Source organism: Brassica napus, chromosome A2 (assembly GCF_020379485.1).
Source record: "Brassica napus cultivar Da-Ae chromosome A2, Da-Ae, whole genome shotgun sequence".
Lineage (NCBI taxonomy): Eukaryota > Viridiplantae > Streptophyta > Magnoliopsida > Brassicales > Brassicaceae > Brassica > Brassica napus.
Window position 1 is genome coordinate 26650748 of NC_063435.1, and position 24025 is coordinate 26674772.

The window sequence follows — 24025 nt, forward strand, 5'->3', positions numbered from 1 at the left end:
TTGGTGTAATGTCCATTGACGATGATGTGTAAAATATTTAATGTGACGAGAGTTCGTTAGTGGTCATAGGTGGATGATTCTTTTCATGCAGTACACGTACTGATAGAACATGATCTACTTTGTATCAATCTTGTGTTCACACATGAACATCGTATTGTACAATTATTTTTGAAACTGGTATTGTACATTTTGATTTATCCTGAAAATAAATAATTACTTAAGAATACACAATCATGCTTGCGTGATCTGTTTTGTTGTTTACGCAATCTCCAGCCGCTTTTTGTGTGGCTGCATCGGAGACATTCGCATACTAGCTAAGCCCCCACGTTATCCGTCCAGCATCTCCTACAACATCAGAAATTCGGCGCGTAGATGCTTTGTTTCACTTTATAAGCTTTATCCAAATCTACGTCCCCGAAGATGAGTCTGGATCATTACAGAAAGTGCGATTTCTCAACTGTAACCCACTCTACCAAAAAAAAATCCATAAAGAAAAAGATAGTGAAGAGTTTCCAAATTAACCACAACGTGAAACCGCGTGAAGAGTCACTTAAGCTACGTTCGTTTCAAGGTCGATGTCACCTACTACTATGACCTACAATTAAATGTTGTTTGTTTATATGTTACAAGATTCTGCTACTAGTAGCTGGTAAGAATGTGGAGTATGTTTTAAGATTTTCACATTTATTAAAAAAATATATCAAATTTAATTAACAATGCATTAATTTCTGTAATTAACTATCTTTTTGAAACAATTTTTTTTTTATTAAACACATTTTAGCCACTGCAATCAATTGTGCGCCAGCAAAGGAAAAGAAACAATAAACTACGACTGATCAAAAATCACATGTAGCAATAGCTAACCGCCAAACCCTAACAACCTCGAAACAAAATGATATTAATCTTTTTATAAATTATAAAACAATATTTTACCAATATTACTGTTATTTTACATTTTTAGTTATTATAAATTGTTTTATACATATACAATATACGTTATTATATAATCCTCTTAAAACGTATAATAATCTTTATATAGTAGAACATCTATAAATTAATAATGTTGGAACTTTAAAATTTTATTAATTTATAAAAATTTCCTTATTTAGATTCTCTATTTTTAGATATATTTATTCTAAGGTAAGAAGATTATTTGATTCTAGTGTATAGACATTAATTATTATTTTATGAAATTTTACATTTATATTTTATTATATTATTTGGTGTATATAATATATATTGCATATAACTTTAATTTGGGTTTAGATATAATATTACTAAATCTCATAAAAAATATATTAAGTGTTAAGAAAATATAAAGATAATTCTATTGGGAATATAAAAAAACAATATAGTAATATGCTCTTACTTATATAAAATACGTATATATAAAAATTATTAATTTATGATTTTAATGGGAACATATATTTACATAGAATTTTATAAAAAAATATTATCCTATTATTTTATCGATTTGTGTCAAATTTTGAACTGGTCCAAGTTGTGACCGGCAAAATTTATTAATTTATAAAGATTATTAATTTATCGAGTATTAATTTATAGAGGTTCTACTGTAGATAGAAAGGTTATATTCTTTGATTTAGTCATATTATTTTAGTTTAAGCTGAAAATAAATCGGACTATCTTTATAGATAGAAAGGTTATATTCTTTGATATTAGTCATATTATATTATTTTAGTAATTTCGCAATAATATAAACGAAGCAGAAAATCCAACAAAACTACAAATAGCAATAAAACAGAGTAAAGAATCACGAAAATAAAAAAGGGAAAAAATCATAACGTTTATCAAACATTTATCCTATTTAACTCTCACACTCCAACAAGCTACTACATATCTTCAAGAAACACTATAACCAAACAAAATACTGAACTTTATAATTGATTTCGATGTATTATTGGGTTAATACGCGTTCTCTTGTACGATCCACTTGCTAGTAATATCACTGGATTGTGATATCTCCAATATCTGAGAGATCCCAGAGATCATCACTTTGACAACAAGTCACACTATCTTGAAACTCCCAATCAAGCAACTCCTCATCAATACCAAACCCAACTTCTGAAGTATCACAGAGACCAACCCACCAATCTGTACCACCATTTTCATTTAAACTCGAACTCAATACACTTTTATCACTTTCTTTTTGCACACTCATGTCATGATCAGTCACTTTGCTCCCAAGATTCCCTTGATCTTCCTTAAGTAAATCCACACAACAACTACTATTGTCCCCACCTAGGTCCCCACTCTCACACACCTTGTTCTGACCGGACTCATCATGATTCACTTCAATCACAGCCTCTTCATTAGAACATTCCCATTCCCAGACGAAGCTACTCATGAACCGCTCCATCTCATCACCATCCAACCATGCACTCGTATGGCTCCAAAGACTCTCCTTCGAAGTTACCATTGTGCCCTACATCAGTGGTCTCACTCTCTAAGTCTTTCGACTGTGGTAAACATTGCAAGGCCGTCACCATTTGCTTGTGTTTCTTCATCGAAGTTACCATTGTGCCCTACTAGTTCTTCCCTTCTTCTTTTTGGTATTGTTATCGTTATTCACTCCATAGGAGTAGATTTTGCGGCTGAGATGTGAGTTCCAATAATTTTTAATTTCGTTGTCTGTTTCCGGGTAGATGTTTTGCAATAAGCGACCAACTACACACACACAAAAGAAAATATATGCACAATCACACACGTGAGACAATTAATATAAATTTCGGAAATCAGTTAAATTACATATTGTGTCACAGTGGCTTTTAACTAATAGTATGTGTGTGTTTTACATATATATGGATGGTTATATACATAGGTGTGTGTTTTAATAGAATAGATTTAATTACTTTTTTTTTTTTAAGTTCCAAGAGTGATCAATCGCTGCGCCTGCATTGTTATAATGGTCACAGGATCAGGACAGTACATTCGATATTTCCCTTCACTTTGTTTCCGTTTTCGTTTCTTTTTTGAATGATTGGATCTGAGTCTGACAAATTCTATACGTTTCTAAATTGACAAGATATGCAAATAATCTTCTCTATCAAAAGAGAATTACAATTTTAGTCTACCATAAGAATATTAATTATAAACAAATTTCAACTATAGTTACATCTATTTGATTATTTACATCTATACTATTAAAAGGGAAGCAGTCTTGAAAAATCTACTTATAAAAGGTTGTTAAACCTTTTCACTAGACTATTAATATTTTGGTCTTATCTTAAATTTATACTAACAATATATTACCATATATTTATGTAACAATGATTTAATCAATTTAATAGGTGATATAACTAGATTTCCTAAATTTTCTAAGATTTATTTTAAATAAAATATTTTAAATTTTTGTGACATGAATCAAAACCATCTGTTATACTTATATATTTGCTGATCATATCTACAATATAGCCTAAAATATAATTAGCTATATATTAATTAATAATAAATAATACTCATTCCGTTCACGTAAACAAAACATTGTGAGATTCACGAGTGGACTATCATTATTTAAACACATGACATGTAGACTATGCAATCAAAAAATATTTACTTACGGTTTTAACAATTTATGGTTCACGACTTCACATAGTTTTGACTGGTAAAGCTGAAAATACACATATTAGACCTACTGAATACACAAGTTTAACAATATTGATTTTTATATTTGTATATAGTCCATGGAGTTTATATTAAAATGATTTACAGTTATATATTTGTCAACTTTAGAGCAGTGTCCCTAAATGTGTATATATGTGGAATGATAATCCTAAACTCTAAATCCTGAAAATAATAAATATATATACTAGTGTATAAAATATATGGTCAATGAAATTTTGTCTACCTTAATATATTTACAAAATGGTTCAACTAATCCCCCTTAATAAAATGGTTCAAACAATATAGGTTCGTTAATACTTCACATCCACGCAAGGTGCAAAACCGCAATAACAATCACAAATGTTTACATCTGTTCAATAGTATAGATATTCTTAATACTGAAAAATGTGAATCACTCAAAAATGTGAATAAAAATGTGAATTATTAATACAGAAAAAAACTGAATCACTCAAATATTCTTATAAGAAATATTTAAATTTATCTGAATTATCCGATATTTCATCCAAAAATAAAAATATGATTTTTACCTGAATTATTTAAGATTATCCTTAAAGCGAGAACCAAACCAGAACCGAATTGAACTCAAGATTTTAACAGGTTTTTAAAATTGGTATCTAAAACAAACTAAAGACCAAAACAACTAAACTGAAACCAAACTCAAACTTATAAATAACTAAACAGTTCCTATATTTCTTTAATAAAAAAATCAAAAATCGAATCGAAACCAAACTAAAACCCAAAAAGAACTGAATCGAAACCGAACGAGTAGCTTTAAATATATTAGTGAACTAAAAACCAATAAGTTTATCAATAAAAAAATCCCGCGCTTTTAAGCGCGGGTCAAAATCTAGTTAATCCATTAAATGTATAACATTTCTAAAAATCTTAATAATTATAAGAATTTTAATTATAAACAAATTTTAACTGTAAATTTAAAATTTATTTTTAGTTAAAACAAATATGTTGAGAAAACATCTATCAAATATGTTAGTAAATGAAATATTTTTTTTAATTACTTTCATTTAACTAAATAAATAAAATATCATTCACCCTTTAAAATTTTTAAAATATCTTTCACCATTTAAAACAATTAAAATTCAAAAATTATATAATACTTTAATACAAAAATAAAATTGTTAACATATGTTAAAATTTTATATCTACAACAATATATTATCTATTTATTTATTTTGAAAATCATAACAATATATATCTAAACTGATTATATAAGAAATATAATAGTATGTAACTAACCTTTGGTTTAAGTTTTGTTTACAAAATAGGGGAAATTACATGTTTACCATTTTCATGGTACCACTTTTCATTTTTACCATCACTAATGAGACATTTTCAAAAATACATTCTTTATTAAGTGGCAAAAGACTCTTATGCCCTTGTTATTTATATATATATAATAAATCATTATTTAAATAAAAAATTAGTAATAATAATAATAAATAATAAAAAAATAAATTTTTTTTTTATGTTTTCAAATTATACTTTTTCAATTTCGAACTTTTTTATAAAAAAAATTTTTTTGAATTTTTTTTATTTTTTTTTTCAAGTTTCTTTTTGAAAAACGAAAATTATGTTTGAAACTATTTTTTAAAATTTTTTATATATTTTTTAAGTATTTATATATTTATTAGAATCATAGATTTCACATTCCAAAAACCCTACCCACTCCTCAACTCTAAACCCTAAGTCTAGATTAGTTAACCCTAAGGGTATAATTGTATTTTACCCTTCATTAAAAGTGAGGGTAAAAGTGGTTAGTGTAAACATGAAAAGTGGTACTATGAATGTGGTATTTGTGGCAATTTCCCTACAAAATATGCTATTTGAAAATTTAATAATTCATTAAAGATACTAATAAGAAATAAGTTTTAACTATAAGTTTAGTGTTTATTTTTTAATCATAAAAAATATTCTGAGAAAATTAAAAAAATCTTACCAAAAATTGAAGTTTTTTCAAATAAATATTGAATTATTTTAGTAACAAAAAAGTCAAAAGTCATATAATTTTCCAAGCTCAAAATAGTTGGGTAATTTTCTAAATTTCTCTTGACCAACATTTTGAAAATAAATATTTGAAACTCAAATAATAATTTTACTAATGACGAAATCATAGACGCTAAATTATAATGTTTTAAAAATGCAACACAAGAAAATTATGATGTAAAATCAAAGTGGTATAATATTTTGAAAATTAAAGTTAATAAAAACAATAGGACTAAATTACTTAAACTGAAAAATGTATTTACATATAAAATCCAGAAATATAATAAAATAATAGATGCTAAAATATATTTTTAAATACAACTTGAAAATATAAATTATCATGAACAAATATATTTTCCATAGTATAACTAAATAAAAATTTAAAATATACTGTATACAAACTGTAGAAATTAAAAAGTATCTTTTTGAAGGAAGTTCTCTGTTTGATTATTTAATATTATGAATTTATTGTACCGAACCGAAAAATATATTAGTATATAATAACAATTAATAAGAAAGTAAAATATAATACGTAAATAATTATATATAAATAATGTCAAATAAGAAACATAACCAATAAGATTATAGAGTTACACAGTATATAACACTAAAATGTAAATCATATATTTAAAATGTTTGCGATAATAGTAAAGTTATACTTTTATGAAATAAAAAACTACCCGCACAGACGTGCAAGTCAAATTTTAATTGTATTTTATACCGGCCCTGCCCAATCACTACTCAGACAGTGCAAAGTCGTAATACAACAAGAAAATATAAAGCTCTGAAAATTTGGATTGGACATACTAACATATAAAATATATAAACTTAATATGATATCAGAGCCACTTGATGTCAAACCACCTTGTGGATGTTGTTCCCGTGATTGCCTACGCTTGTTCATGAGAGAAGATGTTAAAGAATGAATGAAAATCCCAAGTCATTAGTTGAACAACTACTAAAATAATATATAAATATTACAGTCATGGCCAATTGTTTTTAAGTTGAAAGTTTATAATAAGCTCTAATTAACATTGTTTCGAAGCCTGAACCCGCGATGCCCAACTAAACTGAAATCGATCGGCTCATTGAATGAGGTCTGATCAATCTTAAACAGCCTAACCTGAAAGGTCCAGCCGGTCCGAACTGAATATTAGACTGAGATATTGTCGAAATAAATAGTGGAAAATATTATTACGAAAAGACATCTGAGAATATAAAACTTCTGTATTGAGGATTTCTATGAGACATGACTATTATATAAGAAACTTAGGACAATCTAGTGAAACACCAATTGATTTTAAGTAAAAAGCTCATGAAACTTAACATAATTTGTCTTCAAATGATTTCTTGTGATGAAATTTATTTTTCGTGTTTTTGAATTATTAAAATGACATTCTAATAATTGATATTAATACCAAACAAGATGATTAAATGTGTATACTTTCTCGACTCTCTAGTTTGTAAGTTCTCTTTTGTGTTATCATAACTTCTATCCAACAAAATTTCTAGGATGAATTAACCAAAATAGAAAAGCAAATCCTTAGGATGAATTAGATAAACATAAGCAGATTAAAAAAAGTTTTGATAAAAGTATATAACAATTATAAAAAGTATTAGGAATCGCGATGCTATATTATAAAAAGTATATAGTCTTACAAAAACAAAAGTAAAGCTTGCAAAGATCAACAAACGAGTGGCTAATCAAAAAGAAAGTAAGAGCACCCTCTTATAAGAGAGTTCCAAGAGACCTGTAAGGCAAGGAACCACTTGAGACTAGCAGAGTAGCATACAGAAGCTGGTTCCATGAGTCAGGAACTCCAGGTAGGCACCAGTGGCTACAATCTTGGAACATTCCACTTGCAGGAGAACTTCCTCGGGCATCCACAGGCTGTCTGTAAACCGAAGGGTGACCATCGGTTCGATACCAAGTCATCTTCGTGATGTTCATGTAAAACACAGGCGTTTTCATGTCCGAGATCACTGACTCCACCACTTTCATCATCCATGGATACCCTCCCGTGTACGTCTCGTTCTCTATCGGCCTTGTTTCTCCGTCGCATTGCCCTCCTGCGTTCCACGCCCCTTTCCTGCAGTCAAAAGAGAGATTGCCTGAGATACAACAAAACTCTCTTCCACAAACTAAACCCTAAGCATAGGTGAAACAAAGATTGCTTGGGATCTAATCCTAAACTCGTTTCCTCCTACTTTTAATGCATTCAAACATAAAAACAGTGATGCTTGGGACGCAAGTAACCTAATCTTACCAGAAATGAGAAAACTTTCCCACCCTTAACTCTGTTTCCTCTTACTTCATGCATTCAAACCAAAAAAAAACATAGATTACTTGGGACGCAAGAAACCTAATCATACCTGAAATGAGAATAAAACTCTTTCCCACACTAAACCCTAAACTCTGTTGCCTCCTACTCTCATGCATTCAAACCAAAAAACAGAGATTACTTGGATCGCAAGAAACCTAATCTTACCTGAAATGAGAATAAAACTCTTCCCCACACTAAACCCTAAACTCTATTTCCTCCTACTCTCATGCATTCAAACCAAAAAACAGAGATTACTTGGTACGCAAGAAACCTAATCTCACCTAAAATGAGAAGAAGAGTAACCAACGAAGAAGACTCTGGTTCTAGTACTGTTGATACTGGAATCAACCCAATCAGCCCAAGTACGAAGAGCTTTCGTGTAAGCTTCTTTCACTTCCAACTTCTCATAAACTCTATCCCCCTCCTGGAAGTAATCTTTCCTGAAAAAAAAATTCAAAAACTCATTAAAGACACATCATTACAAAATTACAGATTAAAACTTATCTTTTTGTTTCATACCCTTCATTAGTTTTCTGGTGAGTCCACCAATGACCAGTGTTGAACACAACAATATCTGCGTTTCTGTAAATCTTCGTGATCGATTCTTGGATCACGTCAAGCCTCAGCGTCTCTTTTCTCTTCCCGTACGCATCTAAAACCTCTGATTCTTGAACTAGGAACGGTGACTTGATGAAGTCTATAGAGCATTCAAAGTCCTTCAAAATATAACACACACATCAAAATATAATCCAAAAACGAATAATTGTGAAGATTACTTACTTTGAATCTGAAACCGTAGAAGCCTTCGTTGTGGAGATTGCTCTGTTTTACAAAAACCCTAGAGACTCTGTTCTTGTCTTCCAGAGTTGACCTAAGTGAACAAACGAGAGACTCCCACATGTTTCTGTTTAAAGAGTCTCCAACGAAGACAAGCCTCTTCCCTCTCAGAATCTCCAGCATCTTCTCCCCATCGAATCTAAACGAACAAGAAACAGAGTCACAAGGGTAAAATTGTAATTAAGTAAAAACAAGAACTGACCTTGGAACAGAGCATCCGTGAGGTTGCCACCGGTGACGGAGGAAGCCCGAGTCGGGTCTACCGTTTTTGAAGCAGTTGAACTTGTCTTCGACGTAAGGACAGTAACCGGGAAGGTAGACGGGGTCGGAGTCGTCGGAGACCCAAGCTCCGTCGAATATGTCGCAAGAAGTGAGTTCTTTATCCATCTTCTTGGACTCGTTGTTGACTCGGATACTTGAAGGAGAAACGGAGTAGAGAGTGTTTGAGTCGGAAGCGCTCGAGGAGGAGAAGAAGTTCGCGGCGGTGAGGAGGCGAGAGGTGAAGCTGGAGACGATGAGCGAGTGGGAGAAGTCTGGGAGAGGGGAAGAGGAGAGGAGGAAGAGAGAGATGAAGAAGAGAGACGTTATGAGGATCTGTGTCGTTGTTGGGTGTTTCGTGATGAGGAAGAGGTTCTTTAGATCCGCCATTGTAAACGTAACGTCTCTCACGATCTTCTTTGTTCTTGTCTCTGTTTTCTGGGGAAAGATAAGAAAGAAACAGAGATAAGAACGAGATCCAACGGTTGGTATTTGATTTGATCTCTCTTTGGAGGGAAAAGGGAGATCCAACGGTTGGAATTTAAACGAGCTTTTTATTGTGTTTTCCCTATTTAAGCAGTTGAGTAAAAGTCATTAACAGCCCCTCTTTTACATTTTCACTTTGTTTGTTGTGAATTATATTATTGACTACCATGAAATTAGACCATATTGAAGAGGAAATATACCTAAAAGTGATCACAAGAATCCACACAAAAGAAGTTGTTTTGTTAAACCAGACCCATCAACCACAAAAAATGATTGCAAGCTCAAACTGTTAGTTTCCTTATAAACCATATAATATAAAGATACCATTACTCAAATCTGTCATTTATTTTCAGTTTTTTTTAGTTTCGACATCTTACAAGAGCTCCTTTTACATTTTGGGAGCTACAAGTTATAATACATTTGGCAATTGACACGAAAATAAAATTAAAGAAAAACACACACATCCAAGAAGCTAGCCTTTGGTGCTTCCTTATGGATTAAAACCTTTCTTGTGTAATTTCACAAGAAAATAACCTATCTCTCTATCTTATAATATAAATCAGAGACATTCCACTTCGTTAAGAGATTGTCCTTATTTGTTGTTTCTTTCTTTTATATGCATCAGTCAAAGCTGCGGTTGGACCAATATAGTGTGTTTAATCTCACCAATGTGTAATTTATGTTCACCCATTGGGATTCTCCTCATCCCATGCTCATCCACTACACCAAGATGCTTGCAAGCCTCAATATCGACTTGAACGGTGCGTTTTGACCCTGCCGTGACATGAACCTTCTCAAACGCTACCAACTGCTTGTTCACACCCAATCCTTTTATCCCATTCTCTGGTGGCTCGGCAAACACAAACACCGTGTGAGTTCCATCCAATTCACCGGTGTTTGACACTTCAACGTGGAGGGGCATTTTTGGGAACGTTCCACAGTTGGCATGAGACACTTTGATGGAGTTAGATGAAGAGTTGAAAATGGCAGTGTTGAGTTTGTAGGGTGAAACTGATAATTGGGCTAGTGGGCTTTGAGCCAGAGTGTGAGTGAAGGTAGTGTAACTTAAACCGAATCCAAATGGAAACACCACTAGACCTTTGTAAAATCTGTATGTCCTTCCTGGGTAGTTTCCAGATGCTCTCATAGCCATTATTGTCATTGGCAGTTTTGTCACGTAATCTTGTGGATACCATGTCATTGGTAGTTTACCTCCTATCATAAGAGACATAAACATATCTAATATTAGTTAACAAGAAATTATGAAATGTGATTATGATAAAAGAAAACAAATGTGATTATGAAGTTACCAATATAGAAAATAAATCTACTAAATTTATTTAATTAGATCAAGAACATACCAGGATTAGCAGCACCAAAAATGATATCAGCAATAGCAGCTCCACCCGCTTGACCCGGATACCCGGCCCAAATGATGGCAGCGACACGTGGATCATTCTTAGCGAAGGATACATCGACGGGTCCACCACTCATAAGTACTAGAATGACTGGACCTCTAGAGGCCTGAGCCACACGTGTCACAAGGTTTTGTTGGTAACCCGGTAAGAGCAGCCCGGTTCGATCTCGTGTCTCTGCCTCTATCGACTGGTCCAGTCCCATTACAAGAACTGTTGCGTCTGCTTGACGTGCTGCCGCCTCGGCTGCGCCAAATCCTTGACTCCCGGCACAAGCCACACCAGCACAACCTTCTTGGTGAAGTGTCTTTGCGTATCTTGAGATTCCTTGTAACGGTGACGTATAGGCGCATGCTTTCCCTAACAACCCAAAAATACATAAACAAAGTTAGTATTATATTATGTAACTGATAATATTATGCAAGTTTAGTGGATTTTCTTGTCTACCTGCATAGTTTCCAATCATGGTCTCAGTGACGTCGGAGTTAGGTCCAATTACGGCGATGGTGCGGTGGCGCCTAGGAGAGAGTGGTAGAGACCGGCCAGAGTTTTTGAGAAGAACAATTCCTTGATGAGCTGCTTCAAGGGCTAAATGTTGATGGGCGGGTGTACAAACATCTCTAGGCCCAAGATTGGCGTATGGTCCAAGATTTCCATCAAACATACCAAGTCTCATCTGGACCGTTATGGTATTAGCAAGTGCTAAATTTACGTCATTCTCTGTTAACAATCCTTTCTTCACCGCTCCTTCTGTAAATATCGCCAAAAACGGCCCGCAGTCCAAGTCTAGACCTGCAATACGACATGATGTTTTGTCATCAAAGTAGTCAACGGTTTGAAACATCCATGGATGGTGGAAAACAACTTACCAGCTTTGATGGAGGCAGCTGCAGCTTCCTCAGGAGTTGTGGTATAGTGTTGTTGGTTGAAGAAAACATCTACAGAGTCACAGTCTGATACAATGTACCTGCATGTATTTACATTAAGCTGATGTATGAGAAGGGGTCAAATGAATATGAACTGTTGATTACAATGACTTTTAATCTTACCCATTGAGACGCCATTGACCACGAATAGTGTTCTTTAAGAGATTTTCATCAGCACAAGTAGGCTTTCCGTTTACTTGATTGTAAGAGCACATAACACTTGCGACCTTTCCCTCGTAAACACATGATTTGAATGGCACGTTGTATGTGTCCTCTAAATCTTGTTTGGTGACCTATATCCATCATCAACTTATTAATTAAATAATTGAACCCATTAGCTATCTAAATTAATTAGCAACATCAATCATGAGTTTTCTAATAGACTATTATGTTTTGAATTATTATGCTAGAAAACGAATCTTTTCTTTTGTTATGATATGCTTAGAAGAAGAAAATAGTTGGTCCACATGACCAATAAGGATAAGATTCTCCACCACAACTACAGCATACGAATACGACTATGCACATGCCACATCACTGAAAGTCACGCTGCCTATTGGCTTAGCTGGTATATAATGTTAAACCAGTGTTTTGTTTGTCTGACTGTGACACGCATACATATTACTATATAAACACATTTTGCCTACTTTATACTAAATTCAGTTCAGTGGATGAAAAGTCTTTTGCAAGATAACGAAGTGACGCATATTATACGGAACTATAATTAGAATAGAGATTGAAACATATCTAGATATGAGCTATTTTCTGAATTTAACGAATCTGATCATGAAATGAGATAAAAGACGATAAGCCTTCCAAGAAAACGAATCCAGTCACATCCAAGTCGTTTTTAGATGGAGGCTGGAGCTTTAAATAACAGAAAACGATATAAATAGAGCTTTCTAATTTTAGAACGTAAATTTACATTTTTCAGCAAAAAAAATCAAATATTTTGTTTTCATTTTCATATTTTGAAAACACCACAGAAATTTGAAAATATATTAAATTAAATTTTTTATAAGATGTAAGAAAAAGATTGACTCACGAGTTCTCTTCTATTCCCACAAAATTTAATTAGAATATCTTACATTTAAGAAGTAATTGGCATTCTTCGACCAACAAAAGAAGTTAAGCATTTATATCTAACCAATTATATAAGCGTTTCATTAAAGATTTTTACATTTTCAGTTGTAAAAATATATATTTGAAATTAAACATGCAATTAAAACTTCAAAACACGCATAAATATATAACATAGATAGTGTATAACAGTATAAGATTTATACCTTGGCGTTGACATGAAAACGAATATACATTTGAAATTAAACATGCAGTCAAAACTTCAAAACACACATAAATATGTAATATAGATAGTGTATAATAGTATAAGATTTATACCTTGGCGTTGAAATGAAAACGGTCGACCCCATTCCAGTTATCAAGATCATAAGCAGTGTAATGCTTGCAACATGCGGCGACTTTGAGGCGGTTGCCGGCGCCGTTTCCCTGAAGTCCCCGGACGTAGCTGGCGGCGTATTTTCCGGCGACAACAGGATCTTCTCCGGGAGTTTCCTGGCCTCGGCCCCAACGTGGGTCCCTCAGTATATTCACATTTGGGCTCCAATACGTCAAACCGGCCACGCCTCCATTGTACATAGCTCTTGCCTCATCAGACACCACCTATTATTTATTTTAAATCATGGTAATTCTAATTAATATATTCCTTTTTAGTAATCCTAATTAAGATATTCCTACATACACATTTGCTTTGTTTTATTAAGAGAAATATAAATTATCCGTATATACATGTTTTTTTATCCGCTGGTTATAGCTAGCTTGCCCATCATGACCATATTAATTATTAAATATCGCAGATAGTATAAAAGTATACTACGCGTATAAGATATAAAACCTTTATCAAAAGTAAATTTCTGTTTAATACAATATATTATTATTATTTTGGTTTAGAATTTTCTTTCTAACCTTACATGTCTGACTCACTCATGTCGCAGTCAGATAAAAAACATGTGAATTATAAAATTCAAAGAAATAAATAAAATATATAAGTTGACAAAAAAAATATAAACATAGATCATCCCGCTCTATAAAAGTCAGTCTAGTGTACCCGCTATACGATGTTGATGTCGATGTTGTTTTTTCACGTAAAGAAATCATAAAATTTAGAACTCTCAATGTTAAAAAAAAAAAAAAAAATTCTCATTTTCTAAGATATATCTTCTTTAATTAGCATTATATTTTTTAATAAGAAATTAGCATAGTATTTCTAATACTCACCCGTCCGATCTCTTCCCATAGAGACTGATTGAAAGAAGCTGCGGTGGTGATGACCTGAGGGAAGCTGGTGGCACCGGGAAATGCACCACCGAACTTAGCACCGGGACCAACGTCAGAAACTCCGTGGAGAGCCTCGGACCACCACTCATAGCCTCCAATACCGAGGCGTGGCACAGCGGCGGCATTGTTGACGAGGAGGCGGATCTTCTCCTGCAACGTGAGCCGTCCGATCAAATCTTGAACCCTCGCGTGGACCGGTACATTGACGCGACAGAACCGGAGTGTTCGGGTTAACCCGTTTGCCGGGTCGCATGCAAACAGTGGCCGTAGTGACTCTGATGAGTGAACCAAGCATAAGAGGAATACAAGTACACCTACGACTTTGTTGCCGGTTAATAATGAATTATTATTACAAAACATCTTATATATATCTGTGTTGTATATGTGTGTGTTTATATGTATAACTTGTGATGTTTGTGTGTTTTTAGTTTCATGGGAAAGAAAGTGAATGGGGATATTTATAGAGAAGTTTCTTTGGCAAAATTGGTGACAAAGGATAAGCCGTAAGCGACTCTTTGTAACATGAATAAGATAAAAGATAAAACAATCAAGTTGGTCAGGTTACGGAAAAGAGATATATATATATATATCAGACTTTTCTTTTCTTTTTGGTATATAATTTAAAACAAAAATTTATTAGTTCTTTCTGAAAGAAACATATTAACTGTTACTTTTTTCTTGTAACTGTAATATTTAATAGTTAATTGTTCTTCTTTTTCTTAAACTTCAATTAGTTTTTTCTTTCTTCAGCATATATAATTTCTACATATTCTAAAAAAATACCACAATTTCTACGTTTTCTCCGTGACCATTATACTAGCTCGAAGTCTAGAACAATGATATGATATTAATGTTAGTAATATTCACATTTTAATCAAAGAAAATTATCATAGTCATGTAGATTATCAAATTTCTGATAGATAAATATCCTCCAATCATTTTTTGCACACCATTATACAGCTTACATGTGACTTTAAATTTAATGGAGGAATCTTAATACTCTTATTTTATCAGCCATTGTCTACCGAATGACAAATTAAAAACTATGTTTTTTTATAAACTTATGCATAACTACATAACAGTTTATATTATTGATAGGACTACAAAGTATGTTTATTATTTTTTGATAAAATTATGTATAACTATATAAGAATTTATATTATTGATAGGACTACCATTTATATTATTGGTAAAAACTATGTTTAACTATACAATAATTTATATTATTGATGGACTACACATACAAAATACTAGTATCTATATAAAAGTACTAACTGTTTAACTATATAATAATTTATAAATTAACAACTATTTATATTATTGATATATACTCTGCCAAGTTAATTCCGAAGTATCTTGGGATATACACTATCAGTGCTTTTTTAATAAATTAGTTTGTTAAAAACTTAAAATATATGTAAAGAATTATTGTTCCCCGGTGGAAAAGCTAAGGTTGGTAGCACGTAATATTATATACATACGATTTGTTGCATAGGCATGGGAACAAAAGCCACACCAACAAGGGCATGGCCACACGAAACGATGACCTCGGAAGAAAATGGTTAAAATAGAAAGAGAAATACAAAACAATGTATATAGAACCGTATACACATTTAGTTGTAGGTATGAAAATTAAATTTAAAAATGAAACGTAAGACCTAAAAAGCTGAGAGACACGGAGAGAAGGTTGTCACGGGTGCCGACTCTCCACCAAATCATAGTCATTCAGCATCTAGTCATGTTGCCCACACTCTCTTTCCGGGTTGTTATTGATTATTGGTCTCTTTTTCCTTTGAACTTTTTAGGCATTGATCAATAATAATAAAAATTGACTCATCAACTTAAACTACGCTTGTTTTGTTTCTTGGATTATACTTGCGGTGTAGCTAATACAAGTAGACAACCAACTACGTAGCAGTTGTAATGAACACAATATACAGCAAACTATTTTTTAACTTGTAATTGTTTGGGATTATTTAAAACGTACTTATTTTGTTTATGACTAACTAAATGTTTATTCGTTGATTGACATGCTAACAAGATGAGCGTTAACGATAGATTGATGGTTGATAGCTCATTCAATAGTCAACTCATACTCCATATGTTCGTAAAAGTAGAATGTTTTACAGAATTTTGATGTTGCAATATATAATATGTTTTCATTTTTCTAGGTAACTTTTACTTTATTAAAAACTGTGTATCCAATCATAGTTTAATAGTCTATTTTGTAATTGGTTAAATACCATTAATTTATAGTTTTAATGATACTTTCTAGACAAAAAGTAATTTTCTTAATATGTATGTTTTTACCTAAATATCGTATATTTAGGAACAGAGGAAGTATTATTTTAAGAAAGTCATGTTTTTGAAAACAATGGTTAGAAAACACATTTATACACAAATTAATCAATCAAGGTGTATCAAATTGTTAGTCCCACTGCATCAATATCGCTGTACAAAGTGGCTCCTTTGATGATTATTGTTGTTGTTGCTTATATAACCAAAATGATATGTATGCATGCAACCATTCCCTATTTATAAGTATATGCAATCATTCAACCAAAATGAGTGTTTTGAAACATCATATATATTTATATCTCGTACGTAAATTATAAGCAGTTTAGTGTAGACACATAGTTATATGTTGTTTTTCTATATAAGTTACCCAATATTTTATAATAATTTGGACTTGATACAAACATATAGGCTATATAATTCATTTGTGAACATAGAGATAGGATATATATAATCTAAATGGAGACAGAGTATTGTACTTCTCCTTTTCATATAAATGTACTTACCATATTTGTATATTATTTTTTGCTTCAGAACTATCTTACTCCCAAAAATTTCGTCTTATTTTTACCTAATGAATCAAAACAACGTGTCGCACACGGTTGGTAAGGTTAAGTGCTACGGGAAGAAAAAAACTGACTTGTGTTTTAAGTTTTAACAACTTCAGAATAATAAATAATAAAAGGAATCTGAAATGGGATTGGTGGAATGATTTTAACTGTGTAGAGTTCACAAGTGGTCTGAGCAACCAAAAAAGCTTCACACACACGTGATGCCCAACAAAAAAACACTCTCTCGTGAGTCTTCAAGCTTCATTTTACTTTGGTTATTTATTTTCTTCCAGAAGTAGCAGTTAATACCTTTTGTATAAATGTACAATTTACAAATCAGGAGTTTGGCTTCTTTCTGAAGGATAAACATTACAGCTATAAATATTAAACTTTATTTTCTGAAAACTAAAAATGCACAAACACTAACTAGAACTTGACTCCACATACATATAAGATTATGGATTATAAATTCCATTGAAGTTATAGTTTAACTACGTACCAAAGTTTCTAGTTAATAAAACCCATAAACATGAAATGATGGAGAAATAAATAAAAAACTATATAAAGTACATAAAGAAATGCGCCGGTGGGTGATGAAAGTTATAAAACTAATGGACGGCGATATATCAAATCATACCTCACGACAGTAAATGATTAACTCCTTCAACAGAACAAAAAGATAACCCATGATTTAGCAGTTAATACATGTAAATAACAAAGTAAATAAAGCTGAGTATATTAACCTTTGTGATATATGAAACTTCAGATGACAAAAAAAAAAAAATTCTGAAAGGTGGATTACGCAGTCGTCTAGATATCTAAATTTCGTATACCAGTAATACCATCACGATTATCTAACAATAAAATAATATAAATAAGTATTTTATTATTTTATAGCAGATATATGTAGGGGCGTAGGGCATACCGCATACCTACATATTTACCAAAACAATACGGTTCTAATCGTGTGTCAATGTGTGTATATATCTAAGTTGGTTATTGGGTGATGTGAGGGGTCGTTTTAATATACTTTTATAAATTATATTATAATATTTTGAATACTATAAAAACTAGTAAAAATAAATAAAAAGAATTCAATATGATTCGTCAAGCTAAGTAACGAGAGTTTATGACCGAGTGGAACACTGGTTCGATCCACGGGTCGGATCTGTGTGGCATGTTTCTGGGCTGTCCATTCTTAGCTGAGAATTATTTGTCTGGTTTGAGCGAAGGCTCGAATCAGGTGGGTGTTAAAGTGGAAGGGTAATGTGTCAGGCTGTTTCACAGAGCAGCGACTACTTCTTGCTCTCTGCAGTGGACAGATAACGGCTCGGCGCCACTCAAACTCGCCAATATGGCCTGCTGGTTCGTTTTCAGTTGAACCACCATTTTAATAAAAAAAAATGATTCGATGGGTCCGTTTCCATTAACTTCCTTCCCTGTAATGATTAAGACATTTATTTGCCATGTCAGCATCACAATCCACGTCAATTCGTGTTAATCCACCCCAACAAATCATTTTCTTTCAGAAAATAGTACCCATGACAGATTCGTATCTATTTCAGCAAACATCATTCACTCGTACCCAAGATAAATGACTCGTTCATATCTCAAAGGAAAAAAGAATTGACACTTAGATGAACTATACACCATGTAGTCTACACTACATATCTAGATAAAACTACACTAACTATATAATTCACATAATAACATCATCGTTATATATCAGACTTGTAATCCGATAACTTCTAATTATGTTATTGGTTATATAATGTTGCATTTAAATGTTTTATCTAGGTGTTTTTTTTAATCTTTTGTATGTGTGTTTGTTATTGTCTGTTTTAAAAAGTTTGGTTAACGGACTTTTCATTAGATGTTGAATTCTAAATCTCATACACTTTTCGGTTATCGAAATCATGTTTTTAGTGATAGTTCATGGATGTCGTTATGTGAATTATATAATTCGTATAGTTTTTGATATATATACTTTTAACTAGATATGTAGCTGTGGTAGTGTATCATTTGTGTAGTTAGTAATCATTTTTTTTTAATCATAAACTTGAGACTGGCCGGAATATTATACCAACAAAAATATTTGGAATTTATACTAACGAGTCAAAAAATTGTTGAATATATCTCACCAACCAATACATATATCGCAACATATACAGAAAAATGTTTGAGGAGACTAATCTTTCTCAAATCCGATAATTCATTCAGTGGTTATATATAAAAGTATTCGAAACTCAATACGAATTATTGATTGATGTCTGTTACATGATATGCAACGAGCAATATAGATGACTAGATTTGGAGGATATACAACTCATCTTTATCCATTCACAAACAATAGCATTTATGATGAATTAGTAATATCTATAGACAAACTTATACAACTTGAAATAAATTTATGATAATAGTATATATGTGAATCACAAAATAACAGAAAAAGAAAAAGATAGTTTCAGGATATAACGGTTTGTGGTTCGCTTGGAGCCACTGCCAACTAACAATATCTTTATCTATGTCCCTGTTATTGTATAGGATTAAATTGGCAACGTAACGTGTCTTTGATGCAAGAATGCGTCTTCTTGTTTCCAACCTTCCAATGATAATACACAGTTCTATATGTCTCTATCTTAACTACTCATTCCTTTTTCGGATTGTGTTACACTCTATCCACACAACTCATCGCATTTAATCATATTATCTATATATTGATTTTTATGTGCATCAAAATTGTATTTTTTTCTAAAATCTTTGAGATCATATACTAAGTTATATAGTTTATGAAAAAAGTATACTGATCGATAATTCGATATTGACATTTATGATTTCTATAGAAGGTAGTATTCCCCGCCCCCCCCCTGAAAACTATAGTTTAATATAACTTTTAAGGAAAAAATAACTGAAAGACAAAAGAGATAAGGCTAAGGATGGGCCCGAGATAAGCCTAATTTGATGACAAATCTTAAATTATGATCCAATCCATAAGACATCAAAAGATTTGTCGTTTGGGTAAACATCGGTTGCATGGTCATTGCTTTCAAACACATCCGGTCCTAATTATTTGATGGTGTCTTCCTTTTACACGATACGTCATAATCTATATATGATATTTATAAGTTCGCAAAAACAATTCAAAACAATACAAATTAAGAAAACACTATAGTATTTTGATGAAGTTTAAGGAAAAGGGGAATTAAATCACCAAGAGGATTATTCTTGAAGGGTTACTCATATGTTAAACAACTATTTTATGATGATTCATGGAAGATTTTATCATTTATAACAGATATATAAAAACCAAATGAAAAGTAAAAAATTATGAATAATTTTTTTAGAAAAGGACAGTAGCATAGTTAATGAACTACATCACAAGATTCACATATACAGTATTATTTACAAAATGAAAAATAGTGTTGAAACTTGCTTCTCATTTAATATATGGTTTTATTTCACAGTCAATTGCGGAAAACACTAATGGGCTTAATTTAAAGCGGGCTCCATTACAAAAGCCTATATACCCATTAACTAGAAAAGGCCTGTTGGGTATAGAGAGAAGTCTTTTTTATAGTTTGGTGATCCACATTAATTGTATTTTAATCAAATTATTTAACTTAATTAATCTAGGTTTGTTTGGGGTTTGTTTAGCACTAATCAATCTATCATGATATATTCCGTTTTTTCCTTATATACCTTAAGGATAGTTGATAACTTGATATATAAGGATTTAAAATCGATGCTTAATATTTCTGCTTAATTTTGTTTGTTTTTCCCACTTGGTCTTCACTGCGTTAGGAAGAAGCTTGTGCGCAGGAACGGAACAATAATAGACGAAAAAAAAAAGAAAACACAATCGATTCCATACAATTACAAGTGAGGAGAGAGAAACTAGAGAGAGAAGAAATATCAATAAGCTTTCTTTGGTCAACGTTTAGTCAACAGGCCGTTACAAGTTGCTGTTGATTTTCTCTCTCGCTCGTCACCTCCTCAACAAACTTCATCTCCCGCTTCTCCTCTACTCCCTCTTATACTCTCAAGAATCGCCACCGTACTGACTTCACCGTCTCGATTCGAGATCTACGGCGGGGGGAAAAGGTAGCTATGGCCGCCCCGGGAGACGCGCAATCCAACACTAGTTCGACGCAGGTGTGCTCTCTTTCTTTTCGTTCGTTAGCCTGTGCGGGAGAGATAACTGAGAAAATGAGAATCTGCGTGTGTGCTCGTAGATTCGTGACTAGCTACTACGTATCTTGGTTCTTCGATTCTTAGTTGTTTCGTAGTTACGCAGCGATTGCGATTTGGTTCGTATCGTAGTTACGCAGCGACTGCGATTCTGAATCTGAGAATCTCGAAGATGATATTCACTGGATTTGCGTTCTGTTTGACTATAACTGATAGCAAATGTTCAGTCTATAAGTTTCATGAGCTCACATTTACAGTACTTGTCGCTATTGTTCAGAGAGTGAAGGTTTATTGCTTGGACAAAGATGGTAAATGGGATGATCGAGGAACTGGACTCGTCAGTTTGGACTATGTGGAGGTTTCTTCTATATCTCCCCTGCTCTCAGGATTCTACAGTGTAGAGACTTGTAGCTTAATGGAAATGATTCACAATGCAGAGATCGGAAGAACTTGGTCTATATGTGGTTGATGAAGATGATCATGAGACGTTGCTCGTTCACCGGATCAGCACTGATGATATCTACAGGAAGCAAGAAGGTAGCCGTTTATGTTTTATTAACTATTCCTTGAGTTTGGATAAGTGATATCTGTGTCAATGTACAGACACTATTATCTCATGGAGAGAGCCAGAGGGCTCAACAGAATTGGCTTTGAGCTTTCAAGAGACTGCGGGATGCTCTCATATATGGTAAGTGAATTTCCTTTTGGACGAGCTTCCATTTTGGAGATCATTCTCTTGACTGCAAAAATGGTGCTTCATCGTATTCAGGAATCATATATGCACTATGCAACGGAATCTACATTTCAGTTCTCTTAACAGTAAGAGTTTTTCCTGCCCGTATGTGTAGTATTTGTTCAACTCTTGTACTAGTCTGATTTTCTTCTTATCACATGCTTTCTCATTTTCTCATATGTATTCTGTTAAATGTGTCATAAGTCTGAGTTTGAAGTTTGCATTTTTTCTGTAATAGTAGTTCAAGAGGTTCACCTGCATAGAGTTATCAGATTTTGTGCACCATCTGTCAAAATTTGGACTTTAAAGTATTTGGAAATAAATAAAGGAACACTGTATATTTTTATGAATCTGTCACGAATTTTGTGCTTGACAATAATATCATCTTTGCTTGGACAGTGAGCACTGAGCTGAGGGAGCTCCCTGATGTCGATATTTCTAATCTTCCCCAAATACTCGAGGTTCTAAGATAATACTCATCTTGTGATTTCTTTGTATTGTGGTCAGTTAAGATGCTTTGCTCTTCTTTACATTTCTCATTGGTGTTGATAACTGCAACAAAACAGCCCTAATTGTAATATCTACTGTAAGGGTTGAGACTTTATTTATTTTTTCCCTTGATTACCTATCGGATGCCTACAATTGTATGTTATCATCCTTAACTATACCGTCAGTGTGTGTTTTCTATCTGTGGAAGTTTCTTGTGTTAAGCAGTACCATGAATGTCCCGAATTGGCATTCTAGGTCTCTACTTTGTCGATAATTTCAAGTATTTTGTTTCCGTCTTCCCTGCAGATTGTTACTGAAAGTGGCATTAAAGGTCAGATGCGGTTAGCCGGACTTATGTTGAAGGATGTAAGTATTTTGTGCCTTCCTAAGCTCTACGTTTTTTTTGGTAAGATATTTTGCTTAACCTTCTTTCTTTCCTGATACTCGATGCAGGTTAAGTTCTTTGACAATTTGATGAATGTATTTGAAATGTGTGAGGACTTGGAAAAACTTGATTGCCTTCACATGATGTTCAACATTGTCAAGGGCATCAGTTAGGATTCGCATACACTTTGTTCTATATTTTTTGAAAACTACATTTTCTTATATGTAAAAAGACATTTTACCCTCATTTTGATTTAAATTAAAAAAAAAAGAACCAAATTTAAATCAAAATGATTTATGTGTGTTTTAGGTTTCGTGTGTATTTTTGTTGCTCATGTTTAAAAATTTATTAAAATCCATATATAACTTAATGAATCATAAAGACTTAAATCATATAAGTTATAAACCAAAATATGCATACATCCTTATTAAGTGAATTATATAGATCAGGTGCGTCATATACATTTTTTTAGTAATGTTCCTTTGACTAAAATTGTTATACTTTATACATATGATGGTACATGAAAGAAGAACTTTATGCAGCATTGGAAATTAGGCATTGGAAATACACGGATGTTTGATGAATTCAGGGACTAATATTCCTACGGAATGCTGATTTGATAAATTTTGTACTCTTCGTTTTTGCAACTTAATATTTGGATCTTATGTTGCAAGGAGAAGGTAATATATAAATAATGCGTAGTATAGAAAAGTATATGACACGATTACAAAAGTATATTACAATAGCTTTCAATTATCTGAATGGATAATTTAGGCATTTTATATATACAAAAGGGTGGTTTTCAAAGAAATTAAATAGTAGTGTAGTTTTCAAATTTGAATCTCATATAAATGTATTTTCCCAAATTTTCTCTAAAACCAATCAAGTTGGTCAGGTTACGGAAAAGAGATTTTACATCTGACTTTTCTTTTATTGTTGGTAAATAATATAAAAATAAATATTTAATGGTTTGTTATTGTTCTTTTTAGAGCATCAATTCATTAGTTTTTTCTGTCTTCAACATAATTTCTACGCTTACTCCGTGACCATATACTAGCTAGAACAATACTCGATTTGATTATAGAATTGTAATTTCATAATATCCCACTATAATGTCATCGTAGCTTAAAGATATCACAT

At 32.4% G+C, this 24025-nt stretch overlaps 3 protein-coding genes and 1 pseudogene across 3 annotated transcripts; 1 reads left to right on the forward strand and 3 right to left on the reverse strand.

The window, feature by feature from the left end:
- Positions 1–1571: 1571 nt before the first annotated feature.
- LOC106414633 lies at positions 1572–3528 on the reverse strand (annotated as a pseudogene).
- A 3719-nt stretch (positions 3529–7247) lies between these two features.
- On the reverse strand, positions 7248–9680 carry LOC106403044 (protein trichome birefringence-like 4). The gene is made up of 5 exons (XM_013843888.3): positions 9007–9680; positions 8748–8943; positions 8487–8683; positions 8249–8407; positions 7248–7733 (listed from the first exon to the last, which is right to left on the reverse strand). The coding sequence occupies exons 1-5, from the start codon at positions 9450–9452 to the stop codon at positions 7373–7375; spliced, it is 1359 nt and encodes a 452-aa protein (XP_013699342.1). The 5' UTR covers positions 9453–9680; the 3' UTR covers positions 7248–7372.
- A 194-nt stretch (positions 9681–9874) lies between these two features.
- Positions 9875–14990, reverse strand: LOC106403034 (beta-D-xylosidase 1). Its single transcript, XM_013843878.3, has 7 exons — positions 14185–14990; positions 13288–13569; positions 12013–12182; positions 11833–11930; positions 11411–11755; positions 10910–11323; positions 9875–10763 (listed from the first exon to the last, which is right to left on the reverse strand). The coding sequence occupies exons 1-7, from the start codon at positions 14602–14604 to the stop codon at positions 10174–10176; spliced, it is 2319 nt and encodes a 772-aa protein (XP_013699332.2). The 5' UTR covers positions 14605–14990; the 3' UTR covers positions 9875–10173.
- A 5659-nt stretch (positions 14991–20649) lies between these two features.
- LOC106425036 (serine/threonine-protein phosphatase 4 regulatory subunit 3-like) lies at positions 20650–23259 on the forward strand. Its single transcript, XM_048745636.1, has 8 exons — positions 20650–21242; positions 21556–21636; positions 21716–21815; positions 21882–21966; positions 22048–22097; positions 22411–22472; positions 22807–22866; positions 22954–23259. The coding sequence occupies exons 1-8, from the start codon at positions 21198–21200 to the stop codon at positions 23056–23058; spliced, it is 588 nt and encodes a 195-aa protein (XP_048601593.1). The 5' UTR covers positions 20650–21197; the 3' UTR covers positions 23059–23259.
- Positions 23260–24025: the final 766 nt, after the last annotated feature.

Bases quoted from the DNA above. Each gene is read 5' to 3' on its own strand.
- LOC106403044 (XM_013843888.3), bottom strand. From the start codon at position 9,452: ATGGCGGATCTAAAGAACCTCTTCCTCATCACGAAACACCCAACAACG. The intron at 8,944-9,006 runs GTCAGTTCTTGT...TTGTTCGTTTAG, and splicing joins CACGGATGCTCTGTTCCAAG to ATTCGATGGGGAGAAGATGC. The intron at 8,408-8,486 runs GTATGAAACAAA...TTTTTTTTTCAG, and splicing joins CACCAGAAAACTAATGAAGG to GAAAGATTACTTCCAGGAGG.
- LOC106425036 (XM_048745636.1), top strand. From the start codon at position 21,198: ATGGCCGCCCCGGGAGACGCGCAATCCAACACTAGTTCGACGCAG. The intron at 21,967-22,047 runs GTAAGTGAATTT...CATCGTATTCAG, and splicing joins GCGGGATGCTCTCATATATG to GAATCATATATGCACTATGC. The intron at 22,098-22,410 runs GTAAGAGTTTTT...TTGCTTGGACAG, and splicing joins ACATTTCAGTTCTCTTAACA to TGAGCACTGAGCTGAGGGAG.
- LOC106403034 (XM_013843878.3), bottom strand. From the start codon at position 14,604: ATGTTTTGTAATAATAATTCATTATTAACCGGCAACAAAGTCGTAGGT. The intron at 13,570-14,184 runs GTGAGTATTAGA...AATAAATAATAG, and splicing joins TATGGGAAGAGATCGGACGG to GTGGTGTCTGATGAGGCAAG. The intron at 10,764-10,909 runs GTATGTTCTTGA...CTCTTATGATAG, and splicing joins TTTTGGTGCTGCTAATCCTG to GAGGTAAACTACCAATGACA.